At 36.2% G+C, this 20,372-nt stretch overlaps 1 protein-coding gene and 1 pseudogene across 9 annotated transcripts in view; one reads left to right on the plus strand and one right to left on the minus strand.

The window, feature by feature from the left end:
- Nucleotides 1–20,372, plus strand: part of CEP83 (centrosomal protein 83) — a 137,176-nt gene that overhangs the window by 55,095 nt on the left and 61,709 nt on the right. For all 8 annotated transcript variants that reach the window (XR_008378833.1, XM_053584242.1, XM_053584243.1 and 5 more), the window contains 2 exons: nt 6,259–6,351; nt 8,615–8,746. Coding sequence is in view for 7 of the 8 variants with exons in the window: in XM_053584242.1 (XP_053440217.1) it covers nt 6,259–6,351; nt 8,615–8,746 (225 nt within the window). In the remaining variant the exon portion in view is untranslated. The remainder of the gene's footprint in view (nt 1–6,258; nt 6,352–8,614; nt 8,747–20,372) is intronic.
- On the minus strand, nt 15,988–17,628 carry LOC128581431 (protein tyrosine phosphatase type IVA 1-like; annotated as a pseudogene). The gene has a single exon (XR_008378834.1). The product of XR_008378834.1 is annotated as a protein tyrosine phosphatase type IVA 1-like (transcript).

Genomic DNA, 20,372 nt, shown 5'->3' on the forward strand with positions numbered 1-20,372 from the left:
GGAATATTATGCAGCCTTATAAAAAGATGGAGATTCTGTCTCTTTCATGTTTACATGGATGGAGCTGGAACATATTCTTTGCAAAGTATCTCAAGAATGGAAGAAAAAGTATCCAATGTACTCAGGCCTACTATGAAATCAAGTTATAACTTTCGTATGAAAGCTATAACCCAATTATAGCCCAAGAATATGGGGAAAGGGGATAGGGAGCAGAGGGGAGGGGGGAGGATAGGTGGAGGGAGGGTTATTGGTGAGAGCACACCTATGGTACATCTTCCAAGGGTACAAGTGAAATTTACTAGATGTAGAATATAAACGTCTTAACACAATAATTAAGAAAATACTGTGAAGGCTGTGTTAACCAGTTAGATGAAAATAATTCAAATTGTATATAAAACCAGCACATTGTACTCTATGATTATGTATGTACTCTATGATTAATGTATGTAGTTATGATTTAATAATAATAAGAAAATAAATAAATAAAAGAAACTTAAGTTGATTTTTTTCTTTTTGTGGAGACCGAGTCTCACTTTATCGCTCTTGGTAGAGTGCTGTGGCATCACACAGCTCACAGCAACCTCCGGTTCCTGGGCTTAGGTGATTCTCTTGCCTCAGCCTCCTAAGTAGCTGGGACTACAGGCGCCTCCCACAACACCCGGCTATTTTTTGGTTGCAGTTTGGCTGGGGCAGGATTTGAACCCACCACCCTTGGTATATTGGGCCAGCGCCCTACTCACTGAGCCGCAGGCGCTGCCCAAGTTTTTTTTTTTTTTAATTTAGTAAAACTTCAATAATCAGTATGTTCAAAGTATATTGCAGTTAATTTAGTTTTGGGTATCTAAATTAACTAGTTAAACCTTTGCGTTTCAATCTATATTTTATTGTTCTAAATATTGAAACCTCTAGCATTAGTTTGTTGTAAGAGCATATGAACCAAATTTGAATCCATCTTTCCTTTTCCCCTTCCTATCGTTCCTTTAAATGACAAAAGTTATATATATTCATGGTATATAACATGGTATTTTGATCTATGTATACATTATAGAATAGATAAATCTAATTATGCTTACATACTTAGTTTTTTGTGATCCAAATTAAATCACTCTGTGACTAAAAAAAAGGATGTTATGTGTACACCAGACCAACATTTTCAGTACAGTAGAATCTCTGTAAGTTGATGGCCCAAGTACCTGTAACAAACTGGTCAATGTACAGAGGTAGTAAACATAAGGAACTAGGCCTGCTGTACTGATATGTACATGTGGTGCATGTCCAATCTCTGACAATTAGATCAACTTAAGGAGGTGGTCAATGTAGAGAGGTGGTCAACTATGGAGGTTCTTCTGTATATACAACTGCAAATACAGAGAATGCAGGTGATTGTATTGCATCTTTAACTTAAGATATTCTTTATTGATAATTTAAGAAATCATTTGAGCTTAACAGAGATAAATGTTATTAGTATATGTGGATTATTCATGGGTTGTACAATTTGGATAGTTGAGTTTGATATCCAAAGTATTATATGCATTCTTAAATAATTATTATTATTATTATTTTTGAGATACAGTCTCTGTTGCTGTAGGTAAAGTGCCGTAGCATGATCATAGCTTACATTGTCATATCTTATAGCAATCTCAAACTCTTGGGCTGGAGCAATCCTCTTGCAAAGCCTCCTATGTATCTGGGACTACAGGGATGCACCATTACACCCAGCTAGTTTTTCTATTTTTAGTAGAGATGGGGTCTCACTCTTGCTCAGGCTTGTTTTGAACTCCTGAGCTCAAGCAATCCACACATCTTGGCCCCCTAGAGTGCTAGGATTGCAGGTGTGAGCCACCATGCCTGGCCATGTTCTTTAATTTACTTACTGATTTTTATTTGCAGATTTTACTTAATACTTATGGGCACAATGATGTATTAAGTTTATTGAGACTCAGTACATATTTGTTTAAATATTCTTTAAGAAAATAATATTGTGCATTTCACTGTCATTCTACCAGTCTCTTCCCTTTAATTGGGGTGTGTAGGCTTTTTACATCTGTTGTGAAAATACAGTTAGATTTAAATCTTCCATCCTACTCTTTTATTTTCTATTTGTTCTGTGTTCTTTGTTTCTTTTTCCAATTTTTTCTTTAATTTTTTTTATTATCTTTATGACTGGTTTACCCCCTTTGTTGACTTATTAGCTTTAATTCCTTGTGTTATTTTAAATGTTGCTTTTGGCTTTATGTGGTACACATCTTTCACTTTAGGTTTTAGAACATAACTTTTCTCTGCCTACCCTATGAACCCCACACTAGATTATCATTATTTGTGTTTAAAATGCTCATTATAGTCAGTCTGTTTGAAGTGAGGCGGACAAAGTAAAATAGAATAAAATGCTCATTATACTTGAAGTAGATTTAAGTAAAAACAAAAACAAATCTTACATATTTACCCATGTATTTACCAATTTCAGTGGTCTTCATTCCTTTATGTAAATCCGTATTCCTATGTGGTATCATTTTCTATTTTCCTTCTGTCTTAAGGACTTTAACATTTCTTATAGTGCAGGTCTATTGGTGAGAAACTTTTTTCAGCTTTTGTGTAACTGAAAAGATTTTTGTGTTTTAAAAGATTTTTGCTGAGTATTGAATTCTAGGTTGACAGGTTATTTTTCCCACCAGTAGAGATGTTCTGCTGTCTTCTCACTTATGTTCTTTCATGTAAGAAATCTGGGCCAAGCATGGTGGTTCATACCTGTAATGCTTGCACTCTGGGAGGCCAAGGTGGGTGGATAGTTTGAGTTCAGGTGTTTGAGACCAGCCAGAGCAAGAGAGAGACCTCCTCTCTACTAAAAATAGGAAAAACTAGTCCAGTATGCTGGTGCATGCCTGTAGTTCCTGTGGTTCACTGGAACCTAGGAGTTTGTGGTTACTGTGAGCCATGATGGCACCATAGCACTCTTCTCAGGGTGACAGAGTGGGATTTGGTCTTAAAAAGAAAGAAAGAAATCTGTTCTTACTCTGTTTTCATTCTGTGTATGCAGTGTGTCTTTTTGTGTTTTTTTGACGGCTAAGATTTCCTCTTCATTGCTGGTTTTGAGTAGTTTGATGTATATATCTTTGCATTTTTCTTCATCTTTTGATGCCTCAGGTTTATTGAGCTTTATAGGTCTGTGGTTTTACAGTTTTTATCAAAGTTAGAAAAATTTTGGACTTCCTTCCTTTCTTCTTCCCATCCCTTCCTCCCCTCCTCTTCCCATCCCCACCCCCACCCCCTGTCTCTTCCTCTCTCCTCCCTGACTGGAGTACAGTGGCATGATCATAATGAGCATAGCTCATGTAACCTTGAATTCCTGGGCTTCAGTGTTAAAAACGTTTTTGGAGAAATTGGTTCTTGCTGGGTTGTCCAGACTGGTCTTTAACTGTTAGCCTCAAGCAGTCCTTCTACGTTGGTCTCCCAAAGTGCTGCAGTTGCAGGCGTGACCTACTGTGCCTAACCAGGACATTATTTCTAAAAATATTTTTCTCTCCTACCTCTTTATCTCCTGTGGAACTTTAATTGCATTCTAATATTAGGCCACTGAAAATTCTTCTATAGCTCACTGATACTCTGCTCATTACTTTATGTTTAGTCTTTTCTGTCTCTGTTTCATTGTCATGGATAGTTTCTATTGCCATGTTTTCATTTTCACTGATAACTTTCCTCTGCAGTGTCTAATCTGCCATTAATTTCATCTCTTGTACTTTTCATTTCAGAAATTATAGTTTTCCTCTCTAGAAGTTCAATTTTGATTCTTTTTTCTTTTTATATCTTCCTTATCTCTACTTAACACACTCAGTCTTTTCTTTGGCTTTTTGAGCATGTGGAACTCAGTTATAATAACTTTATAATAATCGTTTAAAGTAATTTACTAATTCTAACATCTCTGTCACTTCTAGGTCTATTTTAGCTTGATTTTCCTTCTCTCCATATTAATTATGGGTAGTATTTCCCTCTTTTGCATAGTTGATAAATTTTTATTGGATGTTGGACTTTACTTTGCACAGTGTTGAATATTTTTGCATCCCAATAAATATTCTCTCCCCTCAGAAATATTCTTGAACATTATTATAGAATACAGTTAAATTACTTGGGAGTTATTATAGCATTATTATAGAATGCAGTTAAATGACTATTTTAGCTTTCTAGGTCTTGCTTTTAAGGTTAAGTGGGAGCAGAGTACACACAGTCCCTGTGTTATGAATGAGATAGGTTCTGTAGGTTTGTTCTTGAATTTGTATGAAAGTGGAACAGGTACGTTTCCCTATTACCTCTAATAGCCTTCATTTAAAAGTGTAAGTCATACCACAGTTGGATGTTTGTAATTTGGGGACTGCCCAAATTTTATTTAGTATAGTTCTAATTTTCTGCTGCTGAGGCAAGATCCTGCTGAAAACCCTTTTCTCTATGAAATGAAATTTTTTAGTCTAGCTCTTGGGAATAGCAGCTAGTCATAGGTCTGTATGAGTTTTGTACTCCTTTCAGGTGATTCTTCTTCAGTCTTAAGTAGTTCCCTTACATTCCTTTACTACTCAGTACTCTACTGAATGAATCAAGACTGTACAGATGTTCATAGTTCTCTTTCTGTGCTGCTCTTCTGTCTGCTCCCCTGTGTTGTGACTCTAACCTCCCTGATGTCCCTGGGTTCTGGTCTTTCTCCTCAAGTCAGGGAGTCTGTCAGATTCTGCCTGGGTATCCTTTCCAGTGTCATGTTGTAAAAGCTCTCAAAACTTTCCTTTTCTGTTTTCTTTCAGGGATCTGGATTTTGCTGACTTATGTCCAGTGTCTTGCAAACTGTTTTGTTTATTTTTTGTCTATTCTTTTCTTTGTTTCAGGTGAGAGTAAATCATGTTTATATTATTGTCTTGGCTGAAAGTGGAAAGCCTATTATCTTTAACTTTGAATTATGGAAATTCTAAATATGTATGGAAGTATAGAGAGTGGTGTAGTGCATCCTCACTTATCACCAAGCATCAGTAATTATCTCTGTGCTGGTGTTAATGCATGGGGACTCAGGATTCTAAATTTTCTGTAGTGCTTTGTGTAGTCTCATCCAAAATGTCTTCATTCATCTTTGAGAATTACTTTTCTCTTGTACAGTCTCTGCTGTCCCAGGATAAAATTAAAATGTTATCTGTTCTTTCAGTTTGAGTTCCATCCAAGCTTCAGTCTTCCCATTCTTCTGATGCATTATTCTTTCTATCCTTAATGTTTTTTTCTCTTTGACTTTACCTATCTGGTAAGCCTGTATTGCCTATTTCTATAGTTCCTTTGTGTATAGAGTTATTTTTCATGCCAGAGTTTGAACTTCTTGTGAGGAGATATGTGCTTTGTGTGACTCTTTATGATCTTTAGAAAGTTATTTAGATTCTTTGTGTGCCCATTGTAGCTACTGTGATCTTATTTTGGGAATTAAATAAATTAATGGACATAAGGTGCTTAGAACAGTGTGGTATGTAGATTGTAGTACATTGCACAGTGCTTTATGGATAGTAGGCTTTCATTCAGTAAAATGTAGTATTTTGAATGAAATATTTGGAATATCAATGAACAAATGAATTAAACTAGACATTATTTTCATTTTTATACAGGCTAAGTTAAATAAAAAATGAATTTTTTTTACAACCGGTATTTGTTCATTTGTTCATTCATGAAGTAATAATGGAACAGTTTTTATGTGACAGTGGTGGGTGGGGTTGCGAATACAATGGGTGAACCAAGACTAAATCTGTCTGCCCATGTGGAGAGTACATAAATATTTAATTACTTATGAAATATGAGTATCATAAGAGATTATGACCTAAATTAGTTTTGATGGTGAGAATAAAAACCAGCCTTTTCTGATTAAATATAAGTCTGAAGAAATCTCTTTGGTATAACAAATTATTACACCTTTATTTTGCTTTCTTTGCAAAATGGACTATCAGCCATTGTATTCATTTTGATGCTAACAGTTATTCCTAACATAATAGTTAGTGACTGTCTTTACTTCATGTTGATGGAATTTTTCATGTATCTGAGAGTCTGACATTGAGATTCTTAAAGTATTGTTTTGAGTGATGATTCTATTTATATATATAGTGATTACTGTAAAATTAGCAATATTGTGAAAACATCGATGAATTGAATTCGATTGTCATAATTAGGAGAGAGGCTTTAAAATTTAGAGAACTTTTGATTCTAATACTTACGACTTCATATTTAGAATTGTTTGTATTTATATATTAGGTATTAACTCCACAAAAGTTGGAAGTATTAAGATTTCAAATACAGCAAGAATTAGAAACTCCAATGAGAGAACGTTTTCGCAATCTGGATGAAGTAAGTACCTTATATGAAGAACTGTGCAGTTATTTTCATGCAACTATCAAAGTCTTGATAAAAAGCATCATTCCCCTACCCAGTAACCCTATAGTAGCTCCCTAGGGTTGGACTCCGTTACTTTTCTGACCTCATTTCCTCCCTTGACATTGGCCTCCTCACGTTTGTTTGACATTTCAGAAGGGGTGCAGTTAAAGAACCTTTGCTCTAGCATTACTTGCCTTGAATCTTTTCCCTCCAGATAACTTTTGGCTAACTCCTTCATCTGTTGTAGGTCTTTGCTAAAATGTTACTTTCTCAATAAGGCCAACTTTGACCATCCCCAGTCTGTCCATTTAATATTGCAGCCTACCTTTCCTATCACTGCTTAGACCAAGGACACCCCCTTACCCTACCCTACCCTATTGTTTTTCTGATACAGATCACCTTCTCATATGCTATATAATCTTGCCTACTTTTTGTTTTACCACCTCTGGAATGGAAGCAGCATAAGAGGAAGAACTTTTGTGTTGTTCATGCTATATTCCAAGTTCCTAGAATAGTTCCTGGTATACAAGAAGTACTCAATTATTATTTGTTTAAGGAAAGAATTTCATAGACCCTCATAAAGGAAACATTTCTTACAGTTTTACCCAGGTTGAGATGAGTTTCCTTTTATAAAGTGTTGGTAGATATGACTAAATGCTGAATAGAGTCCAGGAAAAGGCTGTAGATAATACATCTGTTAGTACTGGGCTAGGCATTTTATATGTGTTACTGTATTTAACAAATAGACCTGGCCTTGGACATACACAGGATTATTGTCCTCTCTAAAATGGAGCACTTTGGGTAGCTATAGTCTAGTCATCCTTCCATTGCCCAAAACCATTGTGGATTGCTCTTTATAATGGGTTACTGGCTTGATAATGTGGTCTTTTGAATATACGCCTAATGGTGAACCATTATGGTTTGGGAGTAGATTTAATTTTTGGAAATAAACAAAATCTTTCAGGCCCAAGGTATATGATTAAGTTAAGTAAAAGCATTTTTTCAAAACAAATCAAAGTATGTCTCTAATAAAATCATGAAACCTATCTTCTTCGTTTGTTAACTGGCTTTAAGAATCTTTCGATTAAGATTTGCAGTGAGCTGAGTGTTTTAGGAGACACACTTTCCTCGTTACCTAAAATTTTATGATCCATGTTGAAATAGTATTTCCTATATATTTCTGCTATATCACCCAAGTTTCTTGTCAAGTATTCAGAATACCAGCAGCTTTCATAGAATGCCATTAGGAAACAGGATTAGAGCACTCTAGGGCAGTGATTCCCAACTTTCCTAATGCCATGACCCTTTAATATAGTTCCTCATTTTGTGGTGACCCCCAACCATAAAATTATTTTCGTTGCTACTTCATAACTGTAATTTTGCTGCTGTTATGAATCATAATGTAAATATCTGATATACATGATGTATTTTCATTGTTGCAAAGGGGCTGTGACCCACAGGTTGAGAACTGCTGCTCTAGGGAATTGCATGTGTTCTGGTTAGTTAAGAGAGATGGTGGTACTATACATATTCTTTAGGTTGGTATGTTGAATTGACCAATCATTATAATATTTATTGAACTTTAAGTTGCTGTAGTAAATATTATAAAATAACCTTTTATCTATTTTGAATTTTTCTTGTTTGACTTGTAAGAGTGTGATATTTTATACTTAATTATACTTTTTACATCTAGCTATCTTTTGAAAGGTGTACTTGACCCTTAAATACAGTAGAACCTCCATAGTTGACTACTTCCTTACGTTGACCACCTCCTTAAATTGATCTAATTTTCATAGACTAGACACACACTGCATATAGTCAATGGAAGTTTCTTATTTTGACCACCTCTGTATGTTGACCAGTTTGTTTCAGTCCCTTGAGTGGTCAACTTACAGAGGTTCTATTGTGTTGTTTTATTAAACCCAGAGGTAAAAACTTATGTTATGATATACAATTTTATTTTACTGAGAATCAGTGAAGTTATAAAGTCAATTGAATGGTAATTGCCTTTATTGATACTTTCTCAGGAATGTACTAATTCTATATGTAAAAAACTTGTCACAAGGACTCTTCTGGGTTCATTTATATTTGTGATATTTATTATATTTTACTTTTAGAATAGCTGTCAATATTATGTAATTTAAAATTATATTTACTATTTTCAAAAGTGATTTTTGAAGTAGGTACAAATTTTGTTCATCTATCTGTGATAAATTATAATCTTCCTTTAATTTAGGAAGTGGAAAAGTATAGAGCTGAATATAATAAGCTTCGCTATGAACACACATTCCTCAAGTCAGAATTTGAACACCAGAAAGAAGAGTTTGCACATATTTTAGAAGAAGAAAAAATAAAGCATGAAGCAGAGGTTAGTGATTTATTGTACGAATTTGTTCATTATTATTCTAGTCAATAAAACTGTATGATTATATGTTTTATATATATATTATATATATATATATTTTTGAGACAGAGTCTCACTTTATGGCCCTCAGTAGAGTGCTGTGGCGTCACACTGCTCACAGCAACCTCCAACTCCTGGGCTTATGCAATCTCTTGCCTCAGCCTCCTGAGTAGCTGGGACTACAGGTGCCTGCCACAATGTCCGGCTATTTTTTCTTGCAGTTTGGCTAGGGCCAGGTTTGAAACCACCGCCCTTGGTATATGGGGCCAGCACCCTACCCATTGAGCCACGGGCGCCGCTCTGATTATATGTTTTATAAATCCCAAATTAGAATTTATTGCATAATTAGTTTTTATTGAGTAATGGTAGAATATATCTTTATTTTCATCTGCTTTCTATTAACATTTTTCTTGTGAATGTTCTATTTTTACTGTTATACTTTACTATTCCTTTTCTTCTTTATTTTGCTCCAGCCAACAGAGATAGACAACTTTGGGGATATCTATGAGACAGAGTCTCTTGATTCTCATAGTTGAGATAGACTTCTCTTTGCAAATACAGTTTGTGTAATTCCTCATTTAGCATTGTCCCCTCTACTTCTTGGAACCAGACCACATGCTGGAGACCTCCATCTGTCAGACCATGTACCTTGTTCCCATTCATATAAAGAAGGGATTTATCCCTTAGGGTGTACCCATCATCTTCAAAATGTATACTTTCTTCTTTCTGACATCTGCAGCCTGCAACATTCTTTCTCTGCTCCCTACAGCATGCACTCCTACTCCATCTCCATTGCTTTTGGCAGCCTTTCTACTATTTTGTGGTTTGATTTTTTTGTTTTGCCAAAAATGGGGTTTCTGTTTTTCATTCTTCTTGTTGTTTTCATGATTTTTCAGGAAGGAAAGAGAAATAGCAATTTTATCCTGCCTTAGTCATAAAAAATATCACAGTCTATAGTTCTGTGATACATTCTGTTTACAAACACATCTACATTTTAAATTTATTGAATTGTTTTTATTTGGAATTAAGAGTTAAAATATACTCACTGTCTTTTACCAATTACTAAATATTTATAGTGTTCTATGCATCTAATGAAAACTAAAACTGCTTTTTAGATCAGACTGATTTATTCCTATCCATGAACAGATTGTTTCATGATTATTTCGTATGTATGGAGCTGAACTTTGGATCATTTGAGTCAGTTAACAATACAGTACCAGAACACTATGAATATTTGTAATAGTTTTTTACAGCCTGAAGTGCTTTATTCATATATTATCTTACTTCTACTTGTAAGAAGTGAGATAGGGCAGGACAATCATTTTTCCCTCTACTTTAAAGGGTAAGTGAATTGTCCAAAGTATCACAGAAAGTCAGCAGCCAGTTAAAACTAGAACTTAGGTAGTCCAACTCCCAGCACAGGGCATTTGTAGTCAATTTCTTTCCTGTTTTTATTTAATATCATCACATTGTCTCAGCGTATAGTATAGTTTTTTAAAAAATGCCTGTTCTCTCTAGATTCAGTTCAAGAGAGAGTGGGAAAGGCTATAGATTAAGTCCACCTTCAGTGTCACATTCCTATGGTTTGCACAGAGAAGAAAATGCATCTCTCACCCAGACCCTCAAACCCACAAACCAGACCACTACTCACCTTCCAAATGCCCTAAGCCTGGGTCTTAACAACATGTGGTCAAACACACTTCCTGGATTTTACCCATCCAGTAACCTGTCAACCCGTCCAGTGTGGCCAGTAAATTGAAATCGACACTCCAAGTAGGGGCCATCGAACTACTGTAATTTTTGAGAGGTAGGTGTATCTATACTATGTGTGATAATGAAAAGTTTTGCACCTGTAATTATGACAGCCTTAAAGGATCTACCTGCAAAAATTTTATTGTGAAAAGTAGGAAAGATACAATTTCCCTGCTAAAATGAAGATTTAGCATATTGAAGAGTAACTACTGAGGTTCAGTATAGTGGTGCTTTTATACTTTGCTTTTAAAATCTAATGATGATTTTAGATAATTTTCTGGCAATGAGTATTCGTATTCTCTAGATTCTTAGTTTTGTTGTGGTTTTTTTTTTTTTTTCCATGATGGTCCTAGAAGATACAAGGAATAATTTCTATTCTTTTAAGTTTGCTGACGTTAGACTTGTGACCTAAGATATGATCAATTTTGGAGTATGTTCCATGGGCTGATGAGAAGAATGTGTATTCAGTTTTGTTAGGATGAAATGTTCTGTAGATGTCTGTTAAATCCAACTGTTGAATGGTTAAATTTAAGTCTAAAATTTCTTGGCTTAGCTTCTTTTTGGAGGATCTATCCAACACTGCCAAAGGAGTGTTAAAATCTCCGACTAATATGGTGCTAGAGGAAATCAAGTTGCTCATGTCTGTTAGAGTCTCTCTTATAAATTGAGGCAAATTCTGGTCAGGTGCATAAATGTTAATAATCGAAATCTCATCATGTTGAGTGTTACCCTTAACAAATATGAAGTGACCATCCTTCTTTTTTCTTACTTTTGTTGGCTTAAAGCCTATTGTATCTGCAAATAAAATTGCGACACCTGCTTTTTTCTGATTTCCATTTGCCTGAAATATAGATGACCATCTTTTCACCCTGAGTCTATATTTATCTTTTAAGGTAAGATGAGATTGTTGTATGCAGCAGATATCTGGCCTGAGTTTTTGTATCCAGTCAGCCAACCTGTGCCTCTTTAGGGGGCAATTTAAGCCATTCACATTAATTGTAAATATTGATAAGCCTGGTAGAATTTTGGGTATCCAGTTTTTTGAAAGTCCAGTGGACATTTTTAATCCTTTCACCACTGTGGAAGTTGGAATTTGATCAAAAGTATCTGAGTGAGTTTACTTTTGTGGTGGACGATTGCGCTCATTATGGGGGATAGGTCTAAGAATATCCTGGAGAGCTGGTTTAGTTATGGCAAATTTCTTCAACATGTGAATGTCATTAAAGTATTTAATTTCTCCGTCATAAATGAAACTCATTTTAGCTGGATACAGGATCCTGGGTTGAAAGTTATTTTGTTTTAGGAGATTAAAAGTTGATGACCACCCTCTTCTAGCTTGAAAGGTTTCAGCAGTGAGATCTGCAGCCATTCTAAAATTCTTCCCCTTGTAGGTTATGGTTTTCTTATGTCTGGCTTCTTGCAGAATTTTCTCCTTCATTTTAACTTTGGTGAAGTTAATTATAATGTGGCTGGGGGATGTCTTATTCGGGGTGAGTTGTGCTGGGGTTCTGAAACTGCTATCTGAATTTCAGAATCTCTTGGCATGTCTGGAAAGTTCTCCTTCATTATCTCCTGAAGATGAGCCTCCGTGCCTTTTGAAGCAACTTTGTTGCCTTCAGGAATTCCTGGAAGGCGAATATTAGTTTTCTTTGAATTATCCCAGAGCTCTCTGAGTGAATGATCCATTTTCGCTCTTCATTTCTCTTCCTCTTTGAGAGTTTGGGACCATTCAAAGGCTTTGTCTTCAATGTCAGGAATCCTTTCTTCTGCTTACTCCATTCTGTTACTGAGGGATTCGAATGTATTTTTCAGATTTTTGAGGGCTGCAAATTCTTGTCTCAATGTGCCAAATCTTTGGTGATTTTGTCTTTGAATTCATTGAATTCTTGAGACAATTTTTGAAATGCTCCTTGAATTTCTAATTCTAACTTTACCTCCATTCTATTAATTTTATTTGCAATCCAAATTCTGAATTCGATTTCTGACATCTCAGCCATGTGTTTATGAATGGGCTCTTCAGTTGTGTCCGCCATGTCGTTCCTTGGGGGAGTTGATCTACTCTGGTTATTCATGTTACTGGAGTTTTTCCGCTGATTCCGCCCCATGATTATTTTACACTGGCTAGATGAGCAGTTAAGGTGAAGTTGGGTTGGGTGCTCCTATGTTTTTTCTTTTAAAGAATGAAACCTGTGTCGGAAATCTGGTGACTAATTTATTTTTCACCCATGAAAAACCAAATAATATTTATTAAAAATTTTAAGGGTTTAACCGTATCACCAGTTTTCATAATTGGTGTGTGTTATGATAGCGTTAGTAATCTGAAGATGAATGGTAATTAAGAAGTCATAATTAAAATAAAAAAGTCATAATTAAGAGATTAGAAAAGTAACATTTCTGATAAAACAGACTTTTTTTTTTCTTCTACTTCCCAATTGATTATGCAGAATTTGTATTACTGAATGGATAATTGGAAATTTGTTTTCATCTCATCACTTATCTTTATACTCTAGTTTGTATATATAAAATCAGAAAACCTGGGGAGGTGGCTGTGCATCATGGAACAGCACATATAGCTTCAAATATGCTGTATAGAAGTAGCAAGAATAGTTTCAAAACTCAAAGTAGAGCCCAGTCTTGCCCCCTCTCAATTTTGTAATTTTAACCGGTACAAAATACAGGTTGCAGTGAGCTATGATGATGCCCCTGATGCTATGATGGTATTCTTACCTGGGGGACAGACTGAGACTGTCTCAAAAGAAAAGGAGAAAATCAGCAAGAACTTGACAACACCATCAACCAACAGGATCTAGTTAATATTTATATAACACTTCACTCAACTAAAGTACCCAAACACATTGGTGCTCCCTGAACATATACAAGATTAACCATATTCTGGGTTATAAAATAAGCCTCAGCAAACTTACAAAACTTGAAATCATACAAAGAGAGTTCTCTGACCGCAGTAGACTCAAACTAGAAATCAATAACAGGAAAGTAACAGGGAAATATTCAAACATTTGGAAATGAAATGACATACTTCAAATAATTTGAGTCAGAGGAAATTTCAGTGGAAATCATTTCAGTGGAGATTACATTTTAACAAATGTATCACAAATGTGAATGAAAATGCAGCATAATTCTTAGTGTATAACACTAAGTGTATGCACAAAAAGATGCATATAAAAGTGGGGCACGGTGGCTCAGCCCTGTCATTCCAGCACTCTGGGAGACCAAGGTGGGTAAATTTCCTGAGCTTATGGGTTTGAGACCAGCCTGAACTGGATTGCAACCCCATCTCTAAAAATAGGTGGGTGTTGTGGCAGGTGAATGTAGTCCAAGCTACTTGGGAGGCTGAGGCAAGAGCATCTCTTGAGTCCAAGAGTTTGAGGTTGCAGTTGTGGTGAGCTAGGATGCCATGGCACTCTACTGAAGTTGTCAAAGTAAAACTCTGTCTCAAAAATGAAAAGATGCATATAAAATCACCTAAGTGCAAAAAGATTATCAAAATAAAACTAAAGCAAGTACGAGGAAGAAAATAATAAAGAGCAGAAATTGATAAAATTGAAAACAAAATTAGCAGAGAAAATCATTTATAACTTTGACTCAAAACAGTATAAAAGCATTTCGTGTAACCAAAATATTTATACCCAAGTAATATTCTGAAAAAAGAAATTTATAATACAGAAAAGAAAACCAGTGAAAGAGCTGATTTTTTTTTGAAAAGTTTATCAAAATTGATCAGCTTCTAGCAAGACTAACAAAGGAGATTCAGATTATGTCAGGAATGAAACAGGGAATATCACTCATGACCTTGTAGACATTAAAAGGATAATAAGATCCTTTGAACAACTCTTACTAAATTAGACAATGTGGATAAAATGGATAAATTTCTCAAAATGCATTACATTACCACAACTCACCCAATATGAAATAGGTAATTTGAATAGGTCTGCAACTAATAGGGAAATTGAATCAATAATTAAAAAGACACTCCAACAGAGACCAACATGAGTTGGTAAAGGGAGCAGGGTCCTGCTTTCAGGTGCGTGGGACTCAACTGTGGGTGCGGGTGCCCCGTGGTGGGGAGCTGAAAAGGTGAGACGGACGGATCCGAGGTCCAGGTCTCCTAGTTCCCGCTTTGGGGCTTGGCCTCCCGCAGGCTCAGGAGGGAGAGATGTGGGACTCTCCAGGATACAGTGAGGGTGGCGTCCTGGAGTTACTTTCCAGTTTAAATATTTAGGAGTACAAAGGCTGTATGACATGAAGCATTTAAGGTTAACACTTTAAGATAAAATGCCAAGCTGTTTCTGAGATGGGTGCCAACAGCCTCATGGGTGCCAGCTGCCTCATCACCCGCACAAGATGGATGCCCGCGCGTCACAACGGCTCCCCCCCTCCCCTGAAGGAAGTGGACAAAGTTTTCTGATGAACTCAGCATCATGCTTTATGCAAGAATGGAAACCTCACAATAATCACCATAAAGCTTCTAAGACTTGCGGGAGAATAAACTAGGATGGTCCACAGATATATGATGAAATCCACAATGTCCGAGTTATAAATGTTTCAAGCGACCCAGACCAGAAGACAAGCCCAAACTACCATTCGAAAAATGAAATACCATATGATCCAAGATGTATCCTGAAAGTTTTGTCTCAACCTTCAGTCTGAATTGTGAGGATTGGTCTTCAGTTCAATCTAGCCAGCTGAAACTAACTGTGCAATTTTCCATTGTATTTATTGTATAGACTATGTACATTCTAGAAGAAATGAAATTGAAAATAAAAGAATTATACAACCAAAAGTTGCTTTTTTTCTAATGCATTTCATTATTTATTTAGATGTTTAAGCTCTCGCACTAAGTTTTTACAAGCTGATGAACACTGACAAATTATTTCTCCCACAGAACTATAACCACACACTCCCAGACAGTATAAATATATGGTTGAACTAACATTAATACACCACCATTCTATCAATTATATAATAAAACAAATTATCAAGTATCCAAATATTACACAGCTCAAAAGGCATATATAAAATATTTATTAGATGTCTGCTCAATTCATTAGCAGAAACCCATTTTTTTTTTTTTTGTAAGAGGTTGGGAAGAAAAGGAAAAAAAATCACACTTTGAACAAAAAATGTTGATAAACAACTTCTGATAAGTATGGGGAAAAATTACAAGAATTTCAGAAATTTTATGATTAAGAATTGTTTTAGCTACAATTAATAAAGCATCTCTACCTCTTAAAAAATATTTACTAAATTAAGGAGCATATTTCTACATGTCCTGCCCAAGACAAAGGCAACATTTTGCTAAAAGTATTTAATAGCCCCCTCCTTCTCTTTTTTCAGGCCCTCCCTGTTAGGTTGCACCTCTGAGTGCAAACATTAAATTAACTGTAACGCGTTTTTTGTCTGAAGACAGTAAAGACGTGCTTCTGTACAATGCAGATTTAAAAAATGGAGGTTTTTTTATAACGGCACAAAATGAGATTTATAGAAAGACATTAAATAATCACTCTAAGACTTGGTAAAAATCCAAAAGAAAAAAAAAATCAATGGTTGAGCAAACCTCACGTATACTGATATAAATGTGGGAGATGTAAACATAAAGTGAGCAGGCAAATAACCCAAGGGCCTTCTTTTGATGTCTGAAATGACTGGATAAACCACATAAGATCTAGAGTGTTCATAGTTCCTGGGATTTTAGTTCTGTACAATACTAAAAATATACAAGTATTGTGCTGGGTATTTTGGCACCTAATCTTTCTAAATTTCTTATATATTGATAAGATTCTGGCATGGGAATAGATTTAAACAAGACATAACTCAGTAATACCGCATGATTTCAGGAAAGGTCAATTGGTACAAATAATAAGCACATTTAAATGCTGAACAGCAAGAATCTTTTGCTTAGTGTCCAAAAAGGTTGACTATAACCCAAACATAGAGGTTGCAATTCTGTTAAGCTTGTGGCCTGGTAAAACTGCTTTACAGTACTCCTGTGGAAGCTTCATTAATCAAGCCAACATGTTGGCTAATACACGTACATATGACAAATTAGGTCCTGTCTCAAGTTTTACTTCCAAGGCAATAGCATCAAACACCCCAGTTTTATTGAATGCAATAGTTGTTTCTGTGACCATTGGAGTCTTTGAAGCGCAGCCGCATCTTAGGACAATACTTCTCCAAATACAAAATTTGCTTGCTGTTAAAAGCTCCCCGCCGCTTTTGTCTTACGAATGTACTGCATCTTCGTATTTCATTCCACCTTCATTAACGCAAGAGCAACAAGCACTGGTGCTCTCCCAAGACCTGCAACACAATGAACAGCAATACAACAATCAGGTTCTTCACGAAACTTGATTTTTACAAGACTTAACCAGTCATCAACAATCTGGTTAGATGGTGGTGCACCATCATCAAAAGGCCAGTCGAGAACATGGATGCCTTCTTTCTCCACAAGAGTAGTATCATAAGTTGCTTCACATACTCTTACTATTGCGGTAACTCCATACTTCTTAAGTTCCTCTATAAATTTGTTTAAGGTCGCATTGGTTGGATTGTGTGTAATAAGAAATCTCATGTTCTTGTATGTGACTTCTGCAGGAGCTGGGCGGTTCATTCGAGCCATGTTAATTTAGTTAAAAAACACTCAAAAGGGTTATGAAAGAATTTAAAAAATTGAATACAAAAATGATGCAAAGAAACTGAAGTCTACTTCAATATACTCCACTTGAAATTCTCAGTCCTTTGAGGATGAAGTTGGAAGTAATGATAAATGAAATGAACCTTCTAACAAGAAGCAGCAATTCTTCAATCCAGGAATATTGAGGCAACAGAAAGGAAGTGCACTGAGGTTTACCCCATCCGGGTCAGAACTCTTGTAAAATGCTCTGCAGATTTCAAGTCAACACTTCTGTGTCCAGGTTAACCACTCTTACGGGGGCTTCTTGGTGGAGTAGTAATGAATTTCTACAGTTCACTTGTCTGCTGTGCCTGGCAGTAATCTCCACTGCCCTTCAGAAACTCCATAAATGTGTGACCAAGAACACCACAGAACTGAGGAATATGTTCACTCATTGAAGATTGTGGCCTAATCATACAGCCTGTCCCGAGGCTGCGGTGACACAGGCGGCAGCAGTGGCAGTGGCTGCAGGGCAGGAGGGGGCGGTGGTCGTTGCAGGGCGGCGGCGGCCGCGATGCAGGCGGTGGTGGGGGCACCAGACTCTCCAAAAGTTGCTTTTTTAAAAAGATCGATAAAATGGATAAACCTTTGGCCAACCTAACCAGGAAAAAAAGAGTAAAATCTCTAATTTCATCAATCAGAAACGTTAACGATGAAATAACAGACCCCTCAGAAATTCAGAAAATCCTTAATGAATACTACAAGAAACTCCACTCTCAGAAATGTGAAAATCTGAAAGAAATTGACCAATACCTGGAAGTATGCCACCTACCAAGACTTAGCCAGAATGAAGAAATGGTGAACAGGCCTATATCAAGTTCTGAAATAGCATCAACTATACAAAATCTCCCTAAAAAGAAAAGCCCAGGACCAGATGGCTTTACGTCAGAATTCTACCAAACCTTTAAAGAAGAACTAGTACCTATATTACTAAACCTCTTCCAAAATACAGAAAAAGGAATATTACCCAACACATTCTACGAAGCAAATGTCACCTTGATCCCCAAACCAGGGAAAGACCCAACAAGAAAAGAAAATTATAGACCAATATCACTAATGAATATTGATGCTAAAATACTCAATAAGATCCTAACAAACAGAATCCAACAACACATCAAAAAAATTATACACCACGACCAAGTGGGATTTATCCCAGGGTCTCAAGGCTGGTTCAATATACGTAAATGAATAAATGTAATTCAGCACATAAACAAACTAAAAACTAAGGACCATATGATTCTTTCAATTGATGCAGAAAAAGCTTTTGATAATATCCAGCATCCCTTCATGATCAGAACACTTAAGAAAATTGGTATAGAAGGGACATTTCTTAAACTAATAGAGGCCATCTACAGCAAACCCACAGCCAATATCGTATTGAATGGAGTTAAATTGAAATCATTTCCACTTAGATCAGGAACCGGGCTAGGTTGCCTATTGTCTCCATTGCTCTTTAACATTGTAATGGAAGTTTTAGCTATGGCAATTAGGGAAGAAAAGGCGATCAAGGGTATCCACATAGGGTCAGAAGAGATCAAACTTTCACTCTTTGCAGATGATATGATCGTATATCTGGAAAACACTAGGGATTCTACTACAAAACTTTTAGAAGTGATCAAGGAATAGAGCAATGTCTCAGGCTACAAAATCAACACCCATAAATCTGTAGCTTTTATATATACCAACAATAACCAAGCCGAACAAACAGTCAAGGACTCTATTCCTTTCACAGTAGTGCCAAAGAAGATGAAATATCTGGGAGTATACCTAACAAGGGACATGAAAGATCTCTACAAAGAGGACTATGAAACTTTAAGAAAAGAAATAGCTGAAGATGTTAACAAATGGAAAAACATACCATGCTCATGGCTGGGAAGAATCAACATTGTTAAAATGGCTGTACTACCCAAAGCAATATATAATTTTAATGCAATTCCTATTGAAGCTCCATTGTCATATTTTAAATTTCTTGAAAAAATAATACTTCGTTTTATATGGAATCAGAAAAAAACTCAAATAGCCAAAACATTACTCAGCAATAAAAACACAGCAGGAGGAATCACGCTACCAGACCTGAGACTGTACTATAAATTGACAGTGATCAAAACAGCATGGTATTGGCACAAAAGCAGAGAAGTAGATGTCTGGAACAGAATAGTGAACCAAAAGATGAATCCAGCTACTTACCATTATTTGATCTTTGACAAGCCAATTAAAAACATTCAGTGGGGAAAAGATTCCCTATTTAACAAATGATGTTGGGTGAACTGGCTGGCGATCTGTAAGACTGAAACTGGACCCACACCTTTCACCATTAAGTAAGATAGACTCTCACTAGATTAAAGATTTAAACTTAAGACATGAAACTATAAAAATACTTGAAGAAAGTGCAGGGAAAACTCTTGAAGGAATCGGCCTGGGTGAATATTTTATGAGGAGGACTCCCCAGGCAATTGAAGCAGTATCAAAAATACACTACTGGGATCAGATCAAACTAAAAAGCTTCTGCACAGCCAAGAACATGGTAAGTAAAGCAAGCAGACAACCTTCAGAATGGGAGAAAATATTTGCAGGTTATACCTGTGATAAACGTTTAATAACCAGAATCCACAGAGAACTCAAACATATTAGCAAGAAAAGAACATGTGGGGCGGCGCCTGTAGCTCAAGGAGTAGGGCACTGGTCCCATATGCTGGAGGTGGCGGGTTCAAACCCAGCCCCGGCCAAAAAAAAAAAACAAACAAAAAAAACGCGCACACACACACACACACACACAAAGAAAAGAACATGTGATCCCATCTGAGGGTGGTCAAGGGACTTGAAGAGAAACTTCTCTAAAGAAGAAAGATGCACGATCTACAAACGCATGTAAAAAAGCTCATCATCCTTAATCATCAGAGAAAAGCAAATGAAAACTACTTTGAGATATCACCTAACCCCAGTAAGAGTAGCCCACATAACAAAATCCCAAAACCAGATATGTTGGCGTGGATGTGGAGGAAAGGGCACACTTGTACGCTGCTGGTGGGAATGCACACTAATACGTTCCTTCTGGAAGGATTTTTGGAAAATACTTTGGGACCTAATTAGACCTGCCATTCGATTCTATAATTCCTATACTAGGTTTATACCCAGAAGACCAAAAAT

The sequence above is a fragment of the Nycticebus coucang genome, chromosome 3 (genome assembly GCF_027406575.1).
Source record: "Nycticebus coucang isolate mNycCou1 chromosome 3, mNycCou1.pri, whole genome shotgun sequence".
NCBI classification, from domain to species: domain Eukaryota; kingdom Metazoa; phylum Chordata; class Mammalia; order Primates; family Lorisidae; genus Nycticebus; species Nycticebus coucang.